Source organism: Carcharodon carcharias, chromosome 17, assembly GCF_017639515.1.
Source record: "Carcharodon carcharias isolate sCarCar2 chromosome 17, sCarCar2.pri, whole genome shotgun sequence".
In the NCBI taxonomy this organism is placed as follows: Eukaryota; Metazoa; Chordata; class Chondrichthyes; order Lamniformes; family Lamnidae; genus Carcharodon; species Carcharodon carcharias.
In genome coordinates this window covers 109,845,082-109,869,015 of record NC_054483.1, presented here as the reverse complement: position 1 = coordinate 109,869,015, position 23,934 = coordinate 109,845,082, and the positions used below count along the sequence as shown (strand labels likewise).

Below are 23,934 nucleotides of genomic sequence, written 5' to 3'. Positions count from 1 at the left end.
GTTCAAATTCCCATGACAGCTGATGGAATTTAAATTCAATGAATTAATAAACCTAGAATAAAGAGCTAGAGTCTCAGTAATAATGATCATGAAACTATTGAATTTTCATAAAATGGTCCTGGTTCATTAGTGTCCTTGAAAGAAAGAATTGCCATCTTTACCTATGCTGACCTACATGTGACTCCAGACTCTCAGCAATGTGGTTGATTCTTAACTATCCTGTGAAATAACCCACTCAGTTGTATAAAACCACTGCAGAAAAGTTGAAAATAATAAAACCAGATGGACCACCCAGCATTGACCAAGGCACAGGAATTAACAAAAGCAAACCCTGCAAGGTCCTCTTCAGAGACCTCGGGGGTACTTGTGCTAAAATTAGGAGAGCTGTACTGTAGACTAGTCAAGTAACAGCCTGCCAGTCACACTCACTGAATCATACCCAGGGTCCTTCATAGCCATCCTGGAGTATGTCCTGTCTCAACAGAACAGACCCACGAAAGGTGGCAGCACAGTGTATAGAGCCAGGAGTGAGTATCCTTGGGAGCCCTTGCTATTAACTGCGGACATAATGAAGTGTCATGGCATTAGGTCAAACATGGGCAAGGAAACCTCTGCTAATTGCCATCTACTGCCCTCCCTCAGTTCGTGAATCAGTGATCCTTGGTGTTGAACGCCACTTGGAAGAAATGCTGAGGGTAGCAAGGACAAAGAATGTACTTTGGGTGAGGGACTTCAATGCCATCACCAAATAGCTTGGTAGCACCAAGACTTACATCCTTCAGAATTCAGCCAGCTCAGTATCTATTAGACTTGGCCTGCAGCTGTCAGTGAGAGAACCAAGAGAGACTTACTTGACCTCATTGTCACCAATCTTACCTGAAAATGCATTTGTCTACGACAGTATTGGTAAGAATGACCACCGCACAGTCCTAGTGGAGACAAAGTCTTGCCTTTACATTAAGGGTACCTGCCTCCAACTGTCTGGCAGTATTCAGCCCACCCACCCAGAGAACTCCGAACAAGCCATCTTAAGGTTGGAACTAAGGCTAGCAATTAAACTAGCAATAACAGCTTTTATCTTTAACATATCTTCCTGGTTATTAGAAAGTTTGAATATTATAGATAATAAGGCTGTGGGTTAGAGGTCAGGAAAGAACATAAAACATGCATTTTTGAAGAACTTTAAAATTTTTTAAAAAATTGTCTACTTTATTTGATGGTCCTGAAAGCCTTTCTCAGCTCATGCTCCTTGCTGTGCAAGGTGCTTCCGTCACACGCATGAGAATCCTTTATTCAGTTAAGATCCTTTTTGTGCAGTGTATGCAAATCTATTTAATGTCACTGCACACTGACACCACAGCCATTTTGTATAGCAATCTATATCACGCCTGGCTGTTTTGTTGAATTAAGGCAATCTCAATATCCTATAAAAACCAATCTGCTGCAAAATTGTGATGCCTGCTCAGTGTGATTTTAAAAAGTCAAAAGTTCTGCTTTGCTTTGCCTTTGGTTTTATATTTAAAAATTTCAGCCACTTTCACTGTTCTAACAAAAGCTTCTTTTAGAGCTTTACATTCGTCATTTCCCCTTGGATAGGGCGGGACAGTTGGGATTACAAACCACAAGTACTGGCATGCTCCACGCATAGCAGGTCTCATCTTCAATCATTACACTACAAGTTCTGGGCACAGATCTACATGGGAGCCTAGACTATCCTGAATCTTCTGCATTAGCAGAGAGGAGACTTTGTAATCATTTTATAGATATATTCAATAATTTTCATTCAAATCTTGAATCACTCTCATGACTAGTTTTAGTTTTGATGGTAATGCTTAGCTTAGTGGAAAACCCAGGATAGAATTTTCATAGATTTCAATAAAGAGGATAAACAAAAAAAGCTGGGGTTGTCATCATTAGTGAAGGTGTTCAAAATCATTGGGGATCTAGACAGAGCAGATAGGGAGATGCTGTTCTTTTTCGTTGAAGGGTCAAGAACCAGACTTAAGGTGATTAGTAAAAGAACCAACGGTGGCATGAAAAACTTTATTAAAAAAAACTTAGTGGTTAGGGTTTGGTATGCATTCTCCAGTGTGGTGGAAGCAGTTTCAAATGTAGCTTTCAAGATGAAATTGAATGAGCGCATCTACAGAAAATAATTGCTGGGGTACAGCCAAAGGGCAAAGGAGTGGGACTTGCAGAGAGTTGCTCTTGCAGACAACTGGCACAGGCATGGTGGACTGAATGGTCTCCTTCTGTGCTGTGACCATTCTATGATTTTTTCAAATAAATCCAATGGTAGTACATACAATCTAACCAATCCAACGTTTCATTCTGAAAATTACAGCTAATCTGAGAGGCAATCTTGAGTTAGCAACATAGATGGAACTGGAATGCTTTTAAAAACAAAGGGGAAGTAGGTTTGAATCTACCATTAAAGTAAGGATCATTGTAAAACAAAGTGTTAAACTGAATACAGAAACAGCCTTGGCAAGAAGGAAGCTCTCAGTACACCGCTGGTCTTTGAAATTCATATAAAAAATGCCAAAGAACTCTACTAAAACTATTCATTCTTGGGATGTGAGCATGGCAGACAAGATGGTGGTGGCAGACCATCTTTTTTGAACCACTGCAGTCTGTTCTTTGGAGCAGACTGATGCAATTGAGTGGGTTTACAAGGCCACTTTTAACAGCCATGTTAGTAGGATGAATAAGTCAGACTGCACAAGAACGTCAAAGTTTTGTTCCACAAAAGGTGTGGGTGAGCCAATGGAGTTTTATGGAACAATCAATCCATTTTTTTTTTTACTTCAAATTCTCAAACAGCATTGGTGGGATTTGAACTCATTTTCCCTGAATTAGTGGTTGAAGTTTTTTTTCGATTGCTACCCCAGTAACAACAGGCTGTGCTCTTGTGAACCTGTTGCTGCTTTGACAGTTCACTAGGGTTCTTGCATTGTCCAAATGCTGCCTTCTTCAGATAAGTGCAATTAAAAGGCAGGACCAAGAAATTATCTTACTGATTTAATCAGTAATTGGCAAGTTACTGGGAAGGATCATTAGAGAAGTATTGTAGTATTAGAAGTATTAGAGAAATAGAAGTATTAGAGAAGCCTCAACAGAGAAGAGGCTAGGCTGTCAGTATGGCTTGTAGAGAAAGTGATTATTTTCAAGGCAGGTATTAGGGTGGTGGATGTAGATATCCCAGTTGACATTTGATTTTTCAAAAGGCCTTGACAAGGTACTACACAATAGGCGTTGATCCCTGTGGAATTAGCAAGCAGATTTTGGGACGGATAAGGAATCTGTTGGATTCTCAGACAGAATGCTAAATACTGTCATTAATGATGCTGCTGCTGCTTGGGGACTAATTATGAGCAAAGTTCCACAGTTATTGTTTTTTTAGGGCCATTACTAATGACCTAGCTGGTTACCCATAATACAAGATATGTGCAGTTAGATTAGGTGATCAAAAAACTGAATACAGGCAGATTGAGATGCAATGGAGAATTGGGAGCCACAAATGGAAGATACCATTTTGACCCTTCGCAATGACAAACTTCTAATATACAAAAAGAGAACATTGATTAAAAGCCAAGGATAATATTGTATTTGCACAAAATTCCCCAAGTGATCAAATCCAATGTGCCTTCACTCTAGGCATAGGGGAAATATTTTGGAACCAACTGTATTTAAATTTTCAAACACTGTAGCATCAATCATAATATTCCCTCACACCTTCAGGAAACTTATACTTCTAAGATGAATAAACAGAGATTGTTTCCTCTGGCTGAGGAATCAAGAGCATGGGGACTGATCATTTAATAGAGAGGAGAAACTTCTTCATTCAGTTGTGAATCTTTGGAATTCACTACCCCAGAGGGTTGTGGATGCTCCATCACTGATTTATATTTAAGGCTGGGATATACAAATTTTTGGTCTCTGGGGGAAATAGAGGGATATTGAGAGTTGGCAGGAAAGTGGAGCTGAAGCCCAAGATCAGCCATGAATGTACTGAATGATGGAGCAGGCTTGACAGGCCAAATGGTCTACTTCTGCTCCTATCTCGCGTTCTTGTATTTTCAGTCCTGTGGTCCAGTTGCAATTTTTCACTTGGCCTTACCAGGCCTAATAAAAATAATATACACTGTTCAAGCATCATATAGTTCAGGTCTCCCCTGGGTTCCTTCCTTATTTTGATGCAGACTTTTTTTTTTAAAAACGCATTTTATAACATTATGCAAAAATTAACATGACTCCACACAAACACTTTCAGAAAAAGTGTGAAGCAACCATTGTCAGGGGAGTCATCAGCTTTGGGTCAGAGCTAGAGGCTTCAAGCCCCTTGCTGAAACTCGAATATGTAATACTGGCCGACAGTTTAGTACAGCAACAAGGGTCAGTTGTATTGTTCAAGATCGTATCTACCTGTAATATACTCAAACCAAAATAGGTTTTTAAAAAAGGGAAAATCAAATCGAAAATACTAAATTATAATGAAATTCACCAAATTTAAAAAATAGGGATTAAATTGAGAGATGTTCGTTAGGCAAAATGTGTTGTTCAGTTGCCTTGAAGCAGTGATGGTGGGATTCTTATAGTAATTGTATTAAATACCTGCGTAGCTTGCTAGGTCACTTCAGTAGTATAAATTCAATCACATTGATTGGAAGCTGGAGCCACATGTAAGCAAAAACCATGTAGGGGTGGAAGGTTCCTTTCTCTCAAGGACTTTAAAGGACCAGTTGAATTATCAATAACTGCCCAGCAATTTGTGGTAATTATTTTTCTAGCCTACAGCTAAGCAGATTCAGTTAATATAATCTGCAATGATTTACTTGTTTTTGTACACAGTATACACTCAGTCTCAACTTTAACAGAAACCTATTTCATACTCCAAAACAATAACACTTAGGTGAAATATTTCTCCAGGGGATGTAGGAGTAGGCTAAGAAACCAGCTCTGAAGCCAATGAACTCAGTTTCTATTTTTCAATTATCCGTTAAGACTTTATTGCTCTCTACCCTTCTCCAAGGCAATAAAACAAGCCAAGTACTGTTCCATGTCCAAGGCACTAAGATGTTGCTCTCCTCCAAAACGTGGGAATCTAGACCAGTGAATGCTGCAATAAAATTCCTTAGCTTTGAGGTATTATGACTGAAGTAGAGATTTTTGTGGTAGCTTTCCATGCACTTGGTTTACCTCTTTCACCACATTCACCACCACAACCACCCTGAAGGCTTTAAATTACGTGACCAAAAACGATTGAAACTTCTAAGCAAAATGACCCCAATCTGAATTCAATGTTGCATTAATTGGTCTAAATTTACGAACCATTCTTTGGTTTCTGAAACCTAAAAATATGGTCTCAGTGAACCCTCATTGCCTAGTGAAAGCTTCCAATGATTGTTACACACAATCACATTCTATATTGTGCACTGGCTCTTATCCTGCATTTCATTTAAAAAATCTTCTTGGAGCACTATTTTTAAGAGCATCTTTCAAATAAAATTAAAACCTGCAATTTGGTTACCTTTAGGATTAGTGGTGCAAGAACTCTGAAAAAGTTAATTGCCAATCTCAGCACTTGGTCTTGTACCATTAAGTCACAGTGCATATCAGTACATCAAGTGTTAGGATGGAAAAATTAATCTGGTATGCAGGATTAAGGCAAGGGACTCAAATGTTAAGATGTTATACTGCTGCCAATCAGCAATGTATTGCTAAGTCTTTATAACATATCATGGTTGAGCATGCAAAATCAAGAATGGTAACTCCATAACAGACCAGTGTCGGGATCAAAGACAAAAAAGCACTTCAGAACTTGAGAAATGACAACACAACATCTCTTGGCTTTTTGTTTAATCATCTTCCTTATGAAAACCCTTTTTTCTACATCAAAGAATTTAGCTGGATAAAATAATTCCAGAATAATATTCCAGTGAATATAAAGGGCTACATTTCAGTTCTTACTTAGGTACATTGCTGATGCAAATGTAGGCATGAAAAAGCTTGATGCAGTACAAAGAGTGCAGAGAAATACAGTTTTAAAAAACAAACAGTATTTGTTTTCTGTGCTAAGCAGTTTGATGCCTACCTTGGCAGTGGTTTAAGTACTCTGAACTACTTTGATGATACAGTACACATACATACATTGGCGCAACAGTTGACACTTTGCTAAACATGTAAACTTGTATGTGCTTTAAAACATTGTTTAAACCAGCCCAGCAAACTGGAGGAGAGAATGGAGAGGAAAAAAAGTATCCAAAAGGAAAAATCTTAAAACAATCGTTCGGCCTTCAAATGTGCCCAACACTTGTGCCAGCAGCAAATACCTGTGCGTTTTCCTTGTCGACAACGGCCAAGTCTACCTGTCATTTTAGATGTTACAGCAAATACACAAACTTTGGTTTGACATTATGTGGTCAGGAGACATGGTGATAATTTTACTCAATTGAAGAGTGCAGCTTGGATCGGCCCTACTGCCAGATTCTCTCATTAAAAAGGGTGCAACTATGGAAAGATAAGAGTATTGCAGTCCAAATAAGTTTCCATGGCATCAGTGCTGGCTCCTTGAACTTCAGTAAGTTGACCTTCGTTCACGGTGATGTTTGCTAATGAAGTACTTGAAGAACTCATACACAGACCAGGCAATAGCTGTAGATGGCATCTGATAGATAACTCTGGCCTGAACCCCCTTAAAATATGCTGGGATACCACCCAGCCGGTAAACCGTCCTGAAGGCATTTGCCATGCCAGAAAGATGTCCACTGATGTTGAGGGAGTTTAGAGCCAGGGATTCCTGCGTGTTTAGTAGTGTTTTGCAAACGTCCAGTGGTGTTGTTACCGCTGCTGAGACAGCCCCTGCCATAGCTCCCGAGAGCACATGTGAGGAAGGGTTGTATTGTCTGTGCGGATTCAACTTCTCCTGCAGGAACTCATAAGTCATGAAATGAACAGCTTGGAAGGGTATGTTCATAGTTAGTTGGGTGGTGTAGCTCCGATAGAATGCTCCAGCCCCTTCATTTCTCCACACTGTCCTCATACAGTCCAAGACATGTTTGTAGGGAGAGTTGTACATCTGCATCCTTTGCTTCACCACTATACAGTTTGACAACGGATTAATACAAAAGGTTCCAGGTCGAAGAAAGCGGATGTGGACACAGTTTCCATGGCATCCCAGGTCACGTGTGCAGGCCATGTCAAAGAGAGATGGGTTAGAGCAACAAAAGCAAAACATTAAAACAAAGGGAGAAAATGGAAAACAAGTTAGTGAAACAGTCAGCATCTTTTCTCCCTACCCACCAAAAAAGAAACAATTTGTTTTGAAAGTGCAAAGAGGTCAAAGTTTCTCATTTTTCAGATACAAAATGTTTTATTACTCTTACCAGAAACTGTTACTCTGAAATGCATAATATAAACTTCAAACGTGCAAAGCTAATTCAGTGCACAATGACTATATATTAAAGATCCTCTTAAAAATTATGAATACAAAACTATGCCATTTAACCCCTTGAGCCTGTTCCACCATTCAATCAAAGCAAGGCTAATCCATGACCAAATCCATATACATGCCTTTGCCTAATATTCCCTTAATACCCAAGGCTAACAAAAAAAAAGTCTTGGATTTGGTTAAATTGCCCTAGCATCAATTATCATTTGAATTCTGAAACCAAGCTGCATTAAAAACAAACCGTATTTGACAATCAGTCATGGTTTTAAGTATAATTTCCCACGATCAGCTGGGCAGGAACAGAAAGAATGAAAATGTTTTATCATGGGTTAAAACTCATACTACTCTTAAACTGGTTTCACATTGTCATATTCTCAATGTGCTCATCCTTTCCCTCAAAAACTGCAAATACTCCTTGTACACTTGCTCTTCTCGCCACATTGAAATCAAATCAAAAATTCTTATTGACCTCAACTTCCCCTACCTCCTTTACATCAATAGGTTTTGACATCTTAAGCCTGTTATTTGCCCACTACTCACCTAATTTTCACTCTGATCCTACCCAATACACTAGAAATTCTCTCTGAAGCCTAGGTGAAAATTCAAAGTGCAGTGTAAGAAACTTTCTAATTCATAAAATGCTGACAGGTAAAGCTTCCAGTAATATAGTACCAAAGAGGAAAAACTGCCCAATTCTGTTATTGGCGGCCTACAAACAAGGCCATATTTAAAATATAGCTTTAAAATAGAGAAACACAAGGTCAAATTGAACCAAGTAAAAAAGATTATGTACATTCACTACTGAATGTGTCAAAAAAATGCTCGTAAGAACGAGCTAATAAGTAGAGAGTGTAGAAAAGATGCAAATGTACTAGCCCATTTTTGACAAGAGGCTCAAGGCAGAGCAGCCCTATGGATTTAAAAGGGAGAAAGCAGAAAATGGGAAAGATGCCCTCAAGTATTTCTGTAATTAATCCAACAAAACATTACAGATACAAGGTGCCAGCGATTGGCAAAGATTACCGCTGCAACTAACATTTCAAACCCAGCCCTTCTCCATGCACTCAATAGTTCTAAGAAATACAATCCTAAATTTTAAAAAAAAAAGCTGTGATGCAACAAGAATCATTGAGATTTAGCAACTATTAAACTGAAAGGCAGTGAGGACTGCTGGAGAAAGACAGCAGTGCTCAGTGCAGCTTTCAAATCCCTGTAAAAGTATAAACTCAAATCCTTAAAATAAACTCTTGGGCATTTGCAAATTGCTTTTTAGCTCCAACCCCAATAGCAAGAAAGTAGTTACAGAATTTAAAAAAGGGGGCAATTATTCATCTGTAGTTTAAATTAATCCATTTAGTAACTTATTCAGCAGCTAGTGCAAATATAGAGTGCACAGGGATCTATAAATTTAAAAGTTAAATTTGACGAACATACAACATGTAGTTGAAATTATAACACTGCTATGTATCACAATGGAATGCTGGCCATGTGGTCCAGTTCCATGGATATCAGGAGCCTACAAATACTGCTTCCAAATGGCTATTTATCCATTTGTGACCCTCAACATTTTCAGTAAGCTATTTCACCTTGGGTATCCCAACCGAGCCCAATCCTTGGCCCTGTCCACATTTGTGAACAAACATCTTACAGCAAAAAGCAGATTGATTTTGCTACAATCCTGCTTCGTTAAGCTAAGCCATTATGAGATTTTGTTTTAAAATGCAAAGTTCCAGCTGGAAGAAGTTATTTTAAAAGTTGCAGCACTTCCAAAGCAGTCAAGTTATAAACATTTCAAAATAACATTTATAAAGCACCTTTAATGTAATAAAACGTCCCAAGGCACTTTACAGGGTCATTATGGAAATAAATTTGACACCATTTCACATATGGAGATATCAAGCCACATGATGAAAAGTTTGGCCAAAGGAGCAGTTTTAAAGTAATATCTTAAAAGGAATGGAGAGAGATTGGGACACAGATGTAGGGAGAGAATTCGAGTTCAGGGCCTAGGCAGCTGAAGGTACAGTTGCCAATGGTGGATTCATTTTCCTGTTAAATAATTTTGGATAGTGTTTGAATGGCTCCTGCACTCTGCAGACAGAAGTATACGAGTCCATTAACCAGCCCCCAGCTGTGTCACAATGGACTGCTGATGGATAACCAACCACTATCTACAAAACATTATTCAGTAGATGCTCCAAAGCCAATTATTTTCATTCTCAATTTTTTTCCTTTGAAGAAAAGTTTGGAATCAAGTCAGAAGTTTTTTTGTGGAAACACCACATTAAGGTACTTCAAATATTTAGTTATTTTGAAAAATTAATTAAAAAATCTGAGAAGAGTTCAGCCAGAAAAAAGTTGTCAGATTAGAACAAAGTTTCTCTACAAGATTTATAAAGAAATTCAGCACTCAAAAAAAACTTTAAACATGTAATGTTTTGAGGTGTCAAATGATTTACCTCAAATCCTCAGAATAAACCACTAATCTTTATTCGGCTCAACACACACGAACTCTATGGTTAGGACAATAAATGCAGCGACCACTTTATGGTTTTAAAGGACTTACTGTTTTGTGCCTAGATGTCTTGGATGAGATTTCAAAAAGCATGCCAACACAGTTTCAGATGGCAAACAAAAAACATTTCGCACAAAAAATATTTTTATACACTACGGTTTGAAAGCAATCTAAAACTGCACCCACACACTTGATTTTCAAATGGGTGTGATTTATGAACATTATACAAGCGTTTTGGCATGCCTATATGAGGAGTCAGCTTAAGCTTGTCAGATGAAGAGACTGCAAACTATTGCTTCAAGTATACTGCACAAATTTGAGATAGTAGTTTGCTTACACGCAAGACATATTATGCAAAGATCGCAACACCTGCCTTTTACATAGCAAACCTCAAACCATAATACCCTGACAATAGTATTGCTGTTCAATGCCAAGATCAGGCATTCTGCTTCAACCTCTGCACATTTTTATTTAAAAGAGTGAAATGGCTGGGACAACTGGTCAGGGTTCAAGGGAGTTTAAGTCAAGATTCCCACTCCAAATCGTTATTCTGGAAATTGTGTGTTTATATACATGTGTCTGCTCCATGGGGTGAGAATTTGATGATGATGCCTGCTGTGGAGTCCCATGAATAACAAGGCCACATTCACTGTCCAGACTTGTACATCATCAAGTGCAACGAGTGAAGTAAAAGAAAAGTGCTTGTGAAACACATCCCAACATGAGAGAGAACTTTCGAGAAGAGGAATTAAAGGTTCAAATGTCAAGACAGAAAGCATTCTGAATCCAGTCAGTGGAGCAAGTCAGTTATAATAAATAAAGAGCTTCATGCAATAGGAATTTTAATTTGAGGATCAAATACAATGTAATCCAGTAACTAGATGGGAGGATCACAAAACGTTACTATCAGTATTAGAACTGCAGACATTTTTGGGTTATATCTACACTCAATGAAGTCAGGAACTGAAGAAAACTTGATACCATATTTACTTACACTGTCTGAAGATATGTTCATAACTTAGAAAGTTGGGGAGGAAGAGAATGAAGAGGTAGGGTAGAAGAAAGAATTAGACAAGTTCCCGCTCTAAATCATTGTTTATTTACCTCTGGCAAGCACATGGATGGACACTGGGGTAGGACACAATTGTGTTGCCCTCCACAGTTGAATAGCCCATTAGCACGAATATCTAGGCTCCTATATAAAGAATGGTCACTTGGACAAGATACTGGAGGAAGGCCACAATTCCCCAACATGTAGTCAACACCTTCAGGAAAGTCGAGAATTGATGGTTGGGGAGGGGTGGGGGAAGATAGAGAGAAAAAAGGATTAAAAAACAGCAGAGAAATTAAAAGCAACGCATGCAGCTGAGAAGTCATTAATGGTATTCACCATTTGAAACACAGCAGCTGCAATGTGCTTTGTTTACATACTGAGCAGAATGCTGCTGGCAAATCTTTGGAGAAAAAGCTGTTATTTTCAGGAAATAAGTGACGGACGTAAACATTGAATGACAAAGAAAGACATGTAGATCTCAGGTGACTTATCAGCACCCAATGCACCTGCAAGATCCCAAGAACCTGCCTTTCCCCACTCTGCATCCAGAGGTTCAAGTGCCTTCATATTTACAACCATGCCTTCCCCAGCTGCACATTCCCTTCACAAGGTGACACTAATTAAACTATTAAAAACACAAACTGTTTACTTTTTAAAGCGAGCTTTCTGTAACCTTCTGCAACTTGTCATTCAACACCAATTCCCACTGCCATTTGGGCACCTGATCATTTACCTTTTTATCATTTGCATTCCAGGTAAATCTATACATTGAATTTTAGAGAACACTTGTAATTTAAAAAAAAACTCAAGACTACAATCCAGCAAGCTGTTCACGCTGAAATCATTGCAATCGAGCCACAAGTGCTGGTTGTTGGAATGCATCAATCAGCCCACATCAGACAAATTATCACTTTGTGCCTACGCCTCTAGATGGAGCAACAACTGCAGAGAATGAGTGCATCAACGAAGGCCAGACAGACAAGCTGCAGACATAGAAAAATCCACTACCTAGACTGTCCCAGAATGAATCATTTGTCAATTTGGGTTGAGTCAGCTTAACATTTCAAAAACAAATTAGAGAGCGAGTACAACTTGGCAGGCAGGCAAACTGTAACAATGCATCTGTATGATCTGCCTCACCCGCAGAAAGTTACCAATTTAATTGCTACGCACTTCGTATTACTTTCCAGTTTAGAGGCTGATGGTCAACTTCTCCTAAGCCTTTACATGTACTCCCCAAATTGGCAGAGACATCAACTCCATTTCTGAATGAGCATAAATGTGATTACAAGGTTTGCACAAAGCCTGCTTTAACTTTCTGCAAACATATAACGTACAAACAGAAATGTTATCCAGTAAGGCTCATTCCTTGGCAGAAATATCGTAGCTGCCAACATCCAAGACTTTCAAAAAAAACTCAAATGTGTGTGTCGTAGGAGTTACAGGATCTGAAAAATACCACTAGTCAAGCCCTTTCCTCCTACAAATACTGCTCTAGTTACAAGTTAAAATTTACCAAAATCTATTAACTCATGGTAGGCAGGAGGGAGAGCAAAATGCCTTTTTGCCACAAAAGCACAGGCTTCATATCCAGACTTGGAGCTATCTCAGCTTGCAAGTTAAATACTGGTCAAAAATAGCCAATTAGAATCATCAAACACACATGCAATTTAACAATAGTTGTACCTCCACTATGCTTAAGATAGCTAAATAAAGATTGTCGAAAAGGAAACTTTAGTTACATGACGCAGACCTGCTTTTGTAATTTTAATATTGCCTGCAGTACATAAGAGGACATTATAAATAATTCAGTGAAATCTCAAACTTTTTCGATTCAAACAATGGAGTAAAAATTCAAAAAGCAGTGTTATTTTTGTTCTGGGGTATCCCTAATCCTGCATACTTTTAAAATAGTGCTGTGTTTAAATGGTCTGCACTGCAAAAACTAGAAGTGTGTGTAAAATGTGATCAAGGAGGCTCAAAAATTCCAGAAGTGACATGAATTCACAATAGCAGAGTACTGGAGCAATAAAGTACGATGCCAGAGAATGATCAAAGGAAGGGTTAATCTGTTGAGATGTTAACCAAAATAGGTGATGCAGAGACTGTAGGCTACATAGTCCCACCCACCCAAGAGAGGCAAAGACAAAAAAAAATAATCTGAGTTGCAGGATATAGCAATACATTTCACGTAAGCCAGGTCTGAACCTTACTGGAGGAAGCCTGGGAGCAAGTTACCCACAACCTTTAATGTTCAGATGGAAAAGGGGTTGGTAGTATGAAGCATAATTTAAAGAGAACCTTAGACTAATATCGCTATTAGATCCAATCTCTGAGCAGCATTTTCGAAGTGTAAAATGAGGGGGTAGGATGGTGGTAGAAAGCAGCAGATACTGTATGCATTTAAGATTAGGTGGAAAATCAAAAAAAACATAATTTACCTTTATTGCTGCCAAGACCTGAGGAAGACCAATGTTCCAGACACCCCTCGTATGGTTTTTGAAAACTCTTACAATTAAAGAACAGGACCTCAAAATCTAAATTCTTCTAAAAATCAGTTACTAGTCCTGTACTGAACGCATTCTGATTTCCTCTTTTTAAATACTTTTGCTTTAAACAATGAGTACAATGACAGAGGTGCGGATCTGAATGGTGTTAGTGGGCCAAAATACAAAACCAATTATTAGATTATCAGTGCAGGTTATCTTTAGTTTAAGTTGCATCAATTAAGTCAGCTCTCACATTGAAGAACGAGCCCATTATTAAGCAGTGCTGCTTTGGGTTAAAATCCTGGATCTCCCTCCCTAACAGCACTGTGGGTGTACCTATACCACAGGGACTGCAACAATTCAAGGCAGCAGCTCACCACCACCTTCTCAAGGGCAATTAGGGATGGGCAATAAATGCTGGCTTAGTCAGCGATGCCAACATCCCGTAAATGAATTTTTAAAGATGTATTAAATTAAGGAAATCACATGATAAAAGTAGCCTCATTTTGTTAAGTAAGACAATTTACGAAGGAATTAATTAATTGATTAAAGAAAAATAAAGTCTATCATGACTTTTCAAAGCACTTTACAACCAAGTACTTTGGTATAGCTTAGGAAATCAACAGCCAATTTTTTATGCACAGCAAGCTCCCACAAAAAGCAATGCGATGACAACCAGATAATTGGTTTTAGTGATTTTAGTTGAGGGATAAACATTGGTCAGGACACCGGGGGGAACACCACTATTCTTTGAATGGTGCCACACGATTTTTACATACACCTGAGGAAGCAGACACCTCAGTTTAACGTCTCATTCAAAAGATGACACTTCCAATAGCGCAACACTTACTCAGTACTGCACTGGAGCACCAGCTTTGATATTTGCACTCAAATCGGACTTGAACCCACAACCTAACTCAGGCAAGAATGCTACCAACTGAGCCACACCTGACAAGAGTTATGAAAAAGCAGGAAAATTGGACAAAAATAGGTAGCTCTAGTATAGAAATAGCACATGCATGATGAAACAAATAGCCTCCTATTGATATTATGATCAAGAATTGCATCTGGACCTGTGTACATTTATTTGGCACCTATCGTTCCACACTTTGCACTCAGAAACAATAGACTGCAATCTCTCCACTTATTCGTTCCAAGGCTGCATTTGTAGATTTTGAAATGTGCAGAAACAAAATGGTTCTTTTTTTACAATCAAATGTACTGCAACACATTTAAGTCAAAAGCAAGAGTAGAAAAATAGTCAACTCTTTCAGTTAGATTTTTTAACCTTGTTAACATTACCTTCAGCAGGGTTCATGGCCGCATCATGAAATAAAGTCGCCACACATCCTGCTGCACCTGCAAAAGAAACTCCACATGTGAGTATGGGTGAAGGTCACCCAGAGCTACCAATGCTACTGGGGAAACTTTATCCCAAGTCAAGAATCTTAACATTACAGCACCAACCACAATCAAGTGCAAGGATCCCCGGTGCAGAGCAATCACACTTCAATGCAGAATTGTTACTATTTTAAATCACCAATTGGACGCATTAAATCCAACCATTTCCCTTCTGGCATCCATTTGTTAAAGAGCTGTTCACAAACATATTGGTGAGCAGTTGCCTCATCCACACATCCAGCTTAGTAGAGGAAAATAGGTAGGTGGGTTATTGGGGGGGGGGGGGTTGTGCGGAAGAGACATTTGGTTAATTTTAATCCATAGCGACCACTGTGTCTACAAAGCCCAGAAAGCCAATTCATCATCTTCAATATTCAACTCATATTTAATTATTTCCCCTAGTCTTTAACACCTTGCTCAGAGTGAACTTCCCCACACACTACAGGAAGAGCAATTCAGGCAAGATGGTGCCAATTTCTCTCTCTCCTGCTAAGACACACATCTAATTTCTGTAGAGTATCCTACTGAGAAGAAGAGAACAGTGCATCTTGTAGACATGGTACACACTGCTATTGCACGTCGGTGGTGGAATGAATATTTGTGGATGTGCTGCCAATCAAGCTGCTGCTTTGCTCTGGACGGTGTCCAGCTTTTTCAGTGTTGTGGAGCTGCACTTACCCAGGCAAGTGAGGAGTATTTCAGCACACTCCTGACTTGTGCCTTGTAGACAATGAACAGGCTTTGGGGAGTCAGGAGGTGGGTTACTCATCACAGGATCCTAGCCGCTGACCTGCTCTTGTAGCCACAGTATTTATATGACTAATCCAATTAAGTTTCTGGTCAATTGTAACCCCCAAGTTGTCGATAGTGACGGTAATGCCACTGAACATCAAGCGGCAATGGTTGGATTCTCTCTTGTTGGAGATGGTCATTGTCTGACACTCGTGTGGTGCGAATGTTACTTGCCACTTGTCAGCCCAAATCTGGATATTGTCCAGGTTTTGGTGCATTTGGACAGGGACTGCTTCAGTATCTGAAGAGTCACGAATGGTGAACATTGTGCAATCATCAGCAAGCATCCCCACTTCTGATCTTATGATGGAAGGAAGGTCATTGATGAAGCAGCTAAGATGGTTGGGCCTAGCATGCTACCCTGAGGAACTCCTGCAGTGATGCCCTGGAGCTGAGAGGTCTGACCTCCAACAACAGCTACCATTTTCCTTTGTACTAAGTATGACTCCAACCAGCAGTTTTCCCTGATCCCCATTGACTCCAGTTTTGATAGGGCTCCTCGATACCACACTTGGTCAAATGCTGCCTTGATGTCAAGGGCAGTCACTCTCACCTCACCTCTGGAGTTCAGCTCTTTTGTCCATGTTTGAACCAAGGCTGTAATGAGGTCAGAAGCTGAGTGGCCCTGGAGGAACCCAAACTGGGAATCAGTGAGCAGATTATTGCTAAGCAAGTGCCACTTCATAGCATTGTTGATGACCCCCTTCCATTAGTTTACTGAAAATCGAGAATAGACTGATGGGGCAGTAATTGGCCGGGTTGGATTTGTCCTGCTGTGTATACACAAGACATACCTGAGCAATTTTCCACATAGCCAGGTGGATGTCAGTGTTGTAACTGTACTGAAACATCTTGGCCAGGGCCACAGCATGTTCTGGAGCACAAGCCTTCAGTACTACTGCCGGAATATTGTCAGGGCCCATAGCCTTTGCAGTAACCAGTGCCTTCAGCTGTTTCTTGATATCAAATGGAGTGAATCGAATTGGCTGAAGACTGGCATCTGTGATGCTGGGGACCTCCAGAGGAGGCCAAGATGGATCATTCACTCGGCACTTCTGGCTGAAGACTGCTGCCAATGCTTCAGCCTTATCTTTTGCACTGATGTGCTGGGCTCTTCCATCATTGAGGATGGGGATATTTGTGGAACCGCATCCTCTGAGGACTTGTTTAATTGTCCACCACCATTCACAACTGGATGTGGCTTAGATCTGATCTGTTGGTTGTGATCGCTTAGCTCTATCTATCGCTTGCTACTTGGCATGCAAGTAGTCCTGTGTTATAGCTTCACCAGGTTGACACCTCATTTTTAGGTGTGCTTGGTGCTGCTCCTGGCATGCCCTCCTGCACTTTTCATTGAACCTGGGTTGATCCCCTGGCTTGATGGTAATGGTGCAGTGGGGGATATGCCTGGCTACGAGGTTACAGATTGTATTTGCGTCCAATTCTGCTGCTGCTGATGGCCCACAGTGCCTCATGGATGCTCAGTCTTGAGTTGCTAGATCTGTTCGAAATCTATCCCATTGAGCATGGTGGTAGTGGCACCCAACACGATGGAGGGCATCCTCAATGTGAAGGCAGGACTTATGTCGACAATGACTGTGTGGTGGTCACTCCAACCAATACTGTCATGGACAGAGGCATCTGCGGCAGACAGGTCAGAGAGGATGTGGTCAACTATGTTTTTCCCTCACCACCTGCCGCAGACCCAGCCTAACAGCTATGTCCAGGGTCTCTGAGTTCCTAGTCCAGCGACAATACCACTATACCATCGCGTGTGCGTGTTGTTGCTGAAGGGGGCGGGTAAACAGGAGGGTAAAAGGGGAATATTTTAGCGGGGGGGGGGGTGGTGGGGAGGAAAAAAGTTCCAACTCCTGATCATTAACTAGCCCCCTGTTGGGCACGTCCACCAAGTGAGAACATGAACTGGTTGGGTTCTAAATGAATAATGATCATGTGAGATTTTGCGTGAGGATAGCCAGAACCCATGGGATTGCATAACAGCAGTCAGGAATTGATGGAAGAACAAAACACTGATAGAGCAATCTTTTATTCAGATTTGCAACATTTTCAAATAAATGTTGCCTAACCCCAAAGTAGCGAAGCTTGATGGCCAACCATTGTAGTGCATCAATACACTGCTCAACTCTAGAATCTCTCTTTCCCCAAGTCTGATTCTAACCAGGAGGATTCACTCTCCAACAGTTGTTCATGGTTCACAAGTGCAACTGGTTCTGGGCACTATCAATAGCTCCTGGCTTATAAGTGCATTGCAACAAAAAAAAAAACTGCTACAACTTCAGCAGCCATAGAAGCCATATGATGTGCTGAGCTGAAAGATCTTGCTGACTTCAAGTCTTTTTTAAAATATGTCAATGCATAATTGTTTCTTCCAGTAAACCAGCAAGAAAATAAGAATCTAAAAATGACATTAAGACATGATCAGATGTCCAATGTCATAGTATGTGTAAACATATAGTGCAGCCCTTCCTAATTAGCACTTTTTGGGGAAGACTCTTCAGTTAATTATTGGTCAACAAGTTAAAAATCACGAACCAAAAAGGGAAAAAACATACCAGTGTTTTACTTACCAAACATTATGTAACCTGAAAAATTAAATAGGCACAAGGGACAAGAGGGAGGGATGGAGAACAGTGTGTAGCTGGATAAAAAATGCCAAAATGACAGTTACCAGCTCTTAAGAAAAACACTAACCATGTATTTATGCAAAACATACTAAATTATAAAACTTCAAATGCTACATGATTTATTTGCTCCTCCCACTTTAAAACTTGCAAGTTACTGCAGATTCTTCAGCAATGGCATTAGCAAGTAATTCAACCACTCAAAGACACAGGCAGTACTTGGCTGAAGAGAATCATCATGACATTTTAGCTGGGAAATTTAGAAAATATAGCCAGCAAGATTGCAGACAGGAAAGCAATGAGAAAACCAGGGAAATGTTATCCTTTGGATGATACATCCAATAGTTGTTTTGTACCAACTCACAATTTACATACAGGCTCTGTTCCCAAAACCTCTACCCCACCACCAAAACAAGTTTAAAATTGAAACTTCTATACAGTACTGTGCTTGGTGGAGAGGGGGCGTTGTGGAGACAGAGGAGAAGTAAAGAAATAAATGTATGAGTGTACGAGTTACTTAGGGCAACATCACACTTGACTCATTGGGAAGCAAACATCAAGGGAACACAGCCCAGCTAAATGAACAGTGCAGAAACTCAAATCAAGCACCATGCTAAGCTCAATACTAAAACTTCAATCTCCAAAATACATTTTTTGAAAAAAGGACAATTCTCTTTTGAAAGATGCACCACTAGATGGAGCATGGTTTGTGGGTAAAATAAGACCTGCAGAACTTTATCTGTTCCACAAAAAGCATACTTGGACACCCAGGGAATAGGAAGAAAAATGAATAATGCTTTACAGCCGAAGGAATGTTGAGAGGGGGAGAAGTTCATGAGAGAAGTTCAAGTGGTAAGGTATGTGTAGATTGGAACCGGAATGATTAAAGTTCTGGAAGTAATATTTGTATTTAGCAAAAATAGTTCTGATTAAACAAAATAAAGGTAGAATACAAATGATTCAGCATAAACAGGTAGTAAAGTCCAGGTCATAAAGAACCAGGTTTTAGTGATATAACAGTTGTAAGTTAAGGCACAGATGGGACAGGGGTGTATAAAATAGTGGTACAAGAGAACTCATCCTCAAACTAACTGTCATTAAAAGCAAGTTAATAAGTCAAATCTGCACCACCTACAGATGAGAAAGGAAGAAACATTCAACTTTTGAATTTCTACCCCAAAGATGGAATTTGGGTGTTACTTGCTATTAAAGTATACTATACGTTGAACAGAAAAGCTAAGTCACGAAAGGTAATAAACCTGCAATAAAGTCTGTTGGAAAATTCAATGTGTACTTATGTTGCTACTGTAACCCATTTTTAATTATTAAAAAACTTGATTTTACCAAGAATAATGAATATTTGGAAGTGTCAAAAGCTGTACTATATTGTGAAGAATATAGTTTCCATAAATGTTTAGTATGAACTGAGATGAACTGAGCTACAATATCAATTAATTTCACTGAAAGCATCTTAGAATTTACAGCATAGAAAAAGGCCACTTGGCCTAATTTGTGCTCCACAAGCCTCCTCCCACCTCACTTCATCTCACCCCAACATATCTTTCTCTTCCCTTATGTACTTATCTAGTCCCTTAAATACATCAATGATATTCAACTCAATCACAAGCACCAGTGAGTTTCACAACATTGCAAACTCGTTTTTTTCCCCTTTCTTTAAAAACAGACATTTTGCACTTTGGGCCAGATTGTTCAGCCAGTGAAAATATCCATATAAATTATATCATTCTTCGAGCTGTTGGCAGGCAACATGTTTCCAGCATGTCATGGCCACATGTACACGGGCTTTCTTGTATTTATTCGCATTTAATAGCTTGAAGTCTTGCTGTTTATACCCATGGTGAACAAAAGACACAAAATTATGATGTGTTAAAGTAGTATCCCAGACAGCACAGTATCAAAGGTGTGCTATATTTATCTGGGTTTACCCAATCTAATAGGACCCAACATGTATTCTCTATTCAGAATCAAAACGTGCAAAACTAAGTTACATCACAGCAATGAACTAAAAAAAAAATCAAGGCTAGAAAAAGACTAACATGCTTACAGGAAGGCAGATTAGTAGATTTAAAACCAGGACAGCACAAGTAGTTTTCAGCATTAGGTGAACATTCTGGTCAAGGCACCTGCACAGAGCATTAAGAGATTACATGAAAGAAACAAACGGGAAGAAGGGGCATAAGGGTGCTTAACTGAAGAAGAATCACTGAAGTAGTAATTAATACCATTAGCTATGTGACTATTGCCACCCGGATGAATGGTATCACTCAGTGTCTTTTTAATTTTTTCATAGCACGCAAAGTAGAGGGCATGTGCCGGCCCAGCACCAGTGGCAGTCACATTTAAACCCCTCATTGGCCTCCAAAATCCTTCGGTGCGAACAATCCTCTTCAAGGCATCCATTACATTCCTGTACCGGGCAGCAGGGTCTGGCTGCAGGCTCTGCATTCGCGTCTGAAATCAAAGAACAAGATAGATATTTAAAACAACTGTGAAAACTAACACCTATTTGCGAACTACAGCAAACACTCCTTAAAAATGGAGCTCCAGCAGAAATACAACTAAGCATCAGGTCCAATTACTAATCTGACTCAATAAGTAGAATACAATTGGCTTCTGAACAATTCAGGCTTGGGAAAAATATATTGTTCCTAAATCCCACAATAACCTTTGAAGAAAGTGGCTTGGCCATTCTTCTGGGTTCTGTTGGAGCCTACTATAAATTCTGTGCAATTTTCTTTTGCTCTCCAAGCCCACTAAAAAGATAAATTAAAGTTTTAAAAGTGTACACCTTTGGCATAAACACTAAAAAGTAAAGTAGTATTTTAATAATCTATTCATGTTATTCATGAAACATATGTTGCGTGTTTCAGACTTAACAGTGATTTAGTCTAAAACAAACAAATACTGCAGATGCTGGAAATTTGAAATAAAAAACAGAAAACACTAAACACTCAGGTCAGGTAGCAACTAGGGAGGGAAACAAGAGTTCATCAGACTAGGTCATAGGTCATCAACCTGCAACATTAAACATTTGCTGCCTCCATGGATGCTGCCTGACCTGCTTAGTATTTCTAGGATCATCTGTTTCTATTTATAGTAATTTAATCTAGTTATTTTTCCCCTAAACCTTTAAAGGGCAGTTTTAAAAGCAATTTATTTTAGTTTAGCTCACTGGAAAATAAAGCAGCTCAATTCAAAGGTTACTGAATATCATTTAAAAATAATGCAGTCTTGAGGTCTCAACAAGGGTAACATTTCATAAAGACCTATATGGAAATGTAATTTGATATTTCAAATGGTGGGGTTAGGCTATCTACCCCATTGTCCTTTACAAAATGCATCTTTCCGGAGGTTATCCAGTTTACAATGAGGAATATATATCTAGTACATCCGAGTGAAACCCAGTTGTCATTAACTTCTCGAAATTTACTCAGTGGATAGAGGCAAATCTTTTCAATGACTATTTGTGCAAATAGTTAATCATCACTGGAAAATTTATTATATAATATTCATAGCATGATGCTACATTACAACCATGACTACACTTCAAAAAGTACTTCTTTGGCTGTAAAGCACTTTGAGAATCCAGCAGTTATGAAAGGTGTTATATAAATTCAATATTTTATTTTCCTTACGTGAATATTCAAATTGGAAATGCAGTATTTTCCACAGGAAAAAGTAAAAACATTGGATTCCTTAGTAATCAGATGTCTCATGCCTGCCAAGTAAGTGATAATTACTCAAGGTCTTAAACAGTCACGTACAAGAGAAGACTGACATGCTAGTTTTCTGCACGAGATTCTTAAAAGCTTTCTTAATCCTGGCTACTGGGGTGGTGCTGATTTTGATCAATTGTTTCCACACTAGTTCTCTTATCTGAATTAAAAGGCCATTTTTCATGTAAACCTACACATGTAAACCTGGCATGTTCTTCAGGAGAACATGAGACCAATGCAGCCCAGGAAGGTGTAAAAGAGAAAGGAGGGAAAATTTCATCATCATCCAACGTTCTAACTCTTGCCTTTCAAACAGCAGGCAATGGATAAGAATCAGAAGTGACAACATTGGCTAATTTATCCTCATCCTCATCTTGGAGCACAGGCAGCAATTGTAGTTCCCTTACTGTTAGTCTTACTGAAATAATTTTGGGTTTGTGATTAGTCGAAGCCCAGGCCTTAGCTGAAACTTCGAGTGCCACATTAATATTTGCAAAAGTTACCCTTATAAAATGACGCTGAAATGATGGATTTAATCACATCCTTCGTATAATATCCAGTAGGCACACTCACCAGAAAAATACACTTCACATTAAGCTACAAAACATAGTTCCAGCTTACTTTTGATGAGACTGATTCAGAAATGGTACTGCATTAATGTAAAATCAAAATCTCAGGTCAGCAACTTACCTCTTTACCCTCACCCAACCCCCAAACAACAGCTCTACTCAGCTCCCATGAATCAAACATCAAAGCTTTTATATATTTGCTTTTTTGGTGAAAAAGGAGTTGGTTAAAGTGGATAACAAACAGCATCAGTCAACAAGAATCCACAAAACCCATGAACAATAAGGCACTTGATTCTTTTAAAAGATCTTTTATAATAGAGAATTACTAGTAACATCTGTTATAAATTCAGAGTTTTGTTTTTCTGTGGTTAGAGGCAGCAAACCTCATGTACAAGACAGGACGTTAAATCAACTGGGATTCCAATTTCGCCAGCAAAAGGCCATTGAAATCTTTCTCCCCATTACCAAAACTGCATATTTTTATGCAATAGCTTGCACAGTCCATTTTTTACAAACACTATTGCAATCTTGTACAAGACCCAAGAGGAGCAAGAGCCTTCTGTTATTCATGGTCAGGTTTTCTGCTTCTGCCTTCACTTTTTGTTCACACCAAATGGTGCAACTGAAGCCCAAAGAGGAGTCAGGATCATCTTTTTGCCAATATTTGATGTTCAGTGACGATTATCTGATGATTCAGCTAAGGCAGTTACATTCACAGTACAAACCAAATTATTTAAACCTCTAGTTGCTGTTGTGATAAAAGGACACTGGAAAACATTTTCACATGAAAAGACAAGGGACAGTTTGATCAACCCAAAATGGATTCAAGCACCAGTTTTATCTAGCTAAACTACTCCCTTTAATACTTTCCAACATAACTGCACGTTTGGAGTTCCACGTGTCAGCTTGGCTCAATCCTAGCAGCTGTCAGGTGACAGCTAAGGCTGACTTCAGTGTAATACTGAAGGTACCTTTCAGATTAACATAAAATTAGCCTGGCACCATTTCATTAAGAGTGAAGGAATTCTCCCAGTCAACATTTATACCTCAACCAACACCACCAAAACTGTATTTTTACAAAATTTATATATTCACTTAGCTACATAACTATTAGCACACTTCAAAAGTAATTAATTGGCTGTAAACTACTTGCATATTTTAATTAGGTTGATACAAGTGACAAGTTGCCCCAATGTAACCAAACAGGCAACAGCACTACAAGTGCCCCATTTACAGAGGCTGCAATCAAATGCAATTTTTAACGCCTGGATGGTTTGGGTAGCAG

The 23,934-nt window shown here is 39.2% G+C and overlaps 1 protein-coding gene across 9 annotated transcripts in view; it reads right to left on the bottom strand.

Moving 5' to 3' along the window:
- Positions 1-23,934, bottom strand: part of slc25a28 (solute carrier family 25 member 28) — a 166,776-nt gene that overhangs the window by 109,801 nt on the left and 33,041 nt on the right. For 6 of the 9 annotated variants that reach the window (XM_041209562.1, XM_041209559.1, XM_041209557.1 and 3 more), the window contains exons 2-3: positions 20,587-20,815; positions 14,811-14,867 (exon numbers count right to left, since the gene is read on the bottom strand). In XM_041209562.1, coding sequence (XP_041065496.1) covers positions 14,811-14,867; positions 20,587-20,815 — 286 coding nt within the window. Of the gene's footprint in view, positions 1-5,844; positions 7,099-11,069; positions 11,231-14,810; positions 14,868-20,408; positions 20,488-20,586; positions 20,816-23,934 lie in introns of those variants that run through there. The other 3 variants (XM_041209558.1, XR_005945647.1, XM_041209556.1) reach the window with 3 other exon arrangements.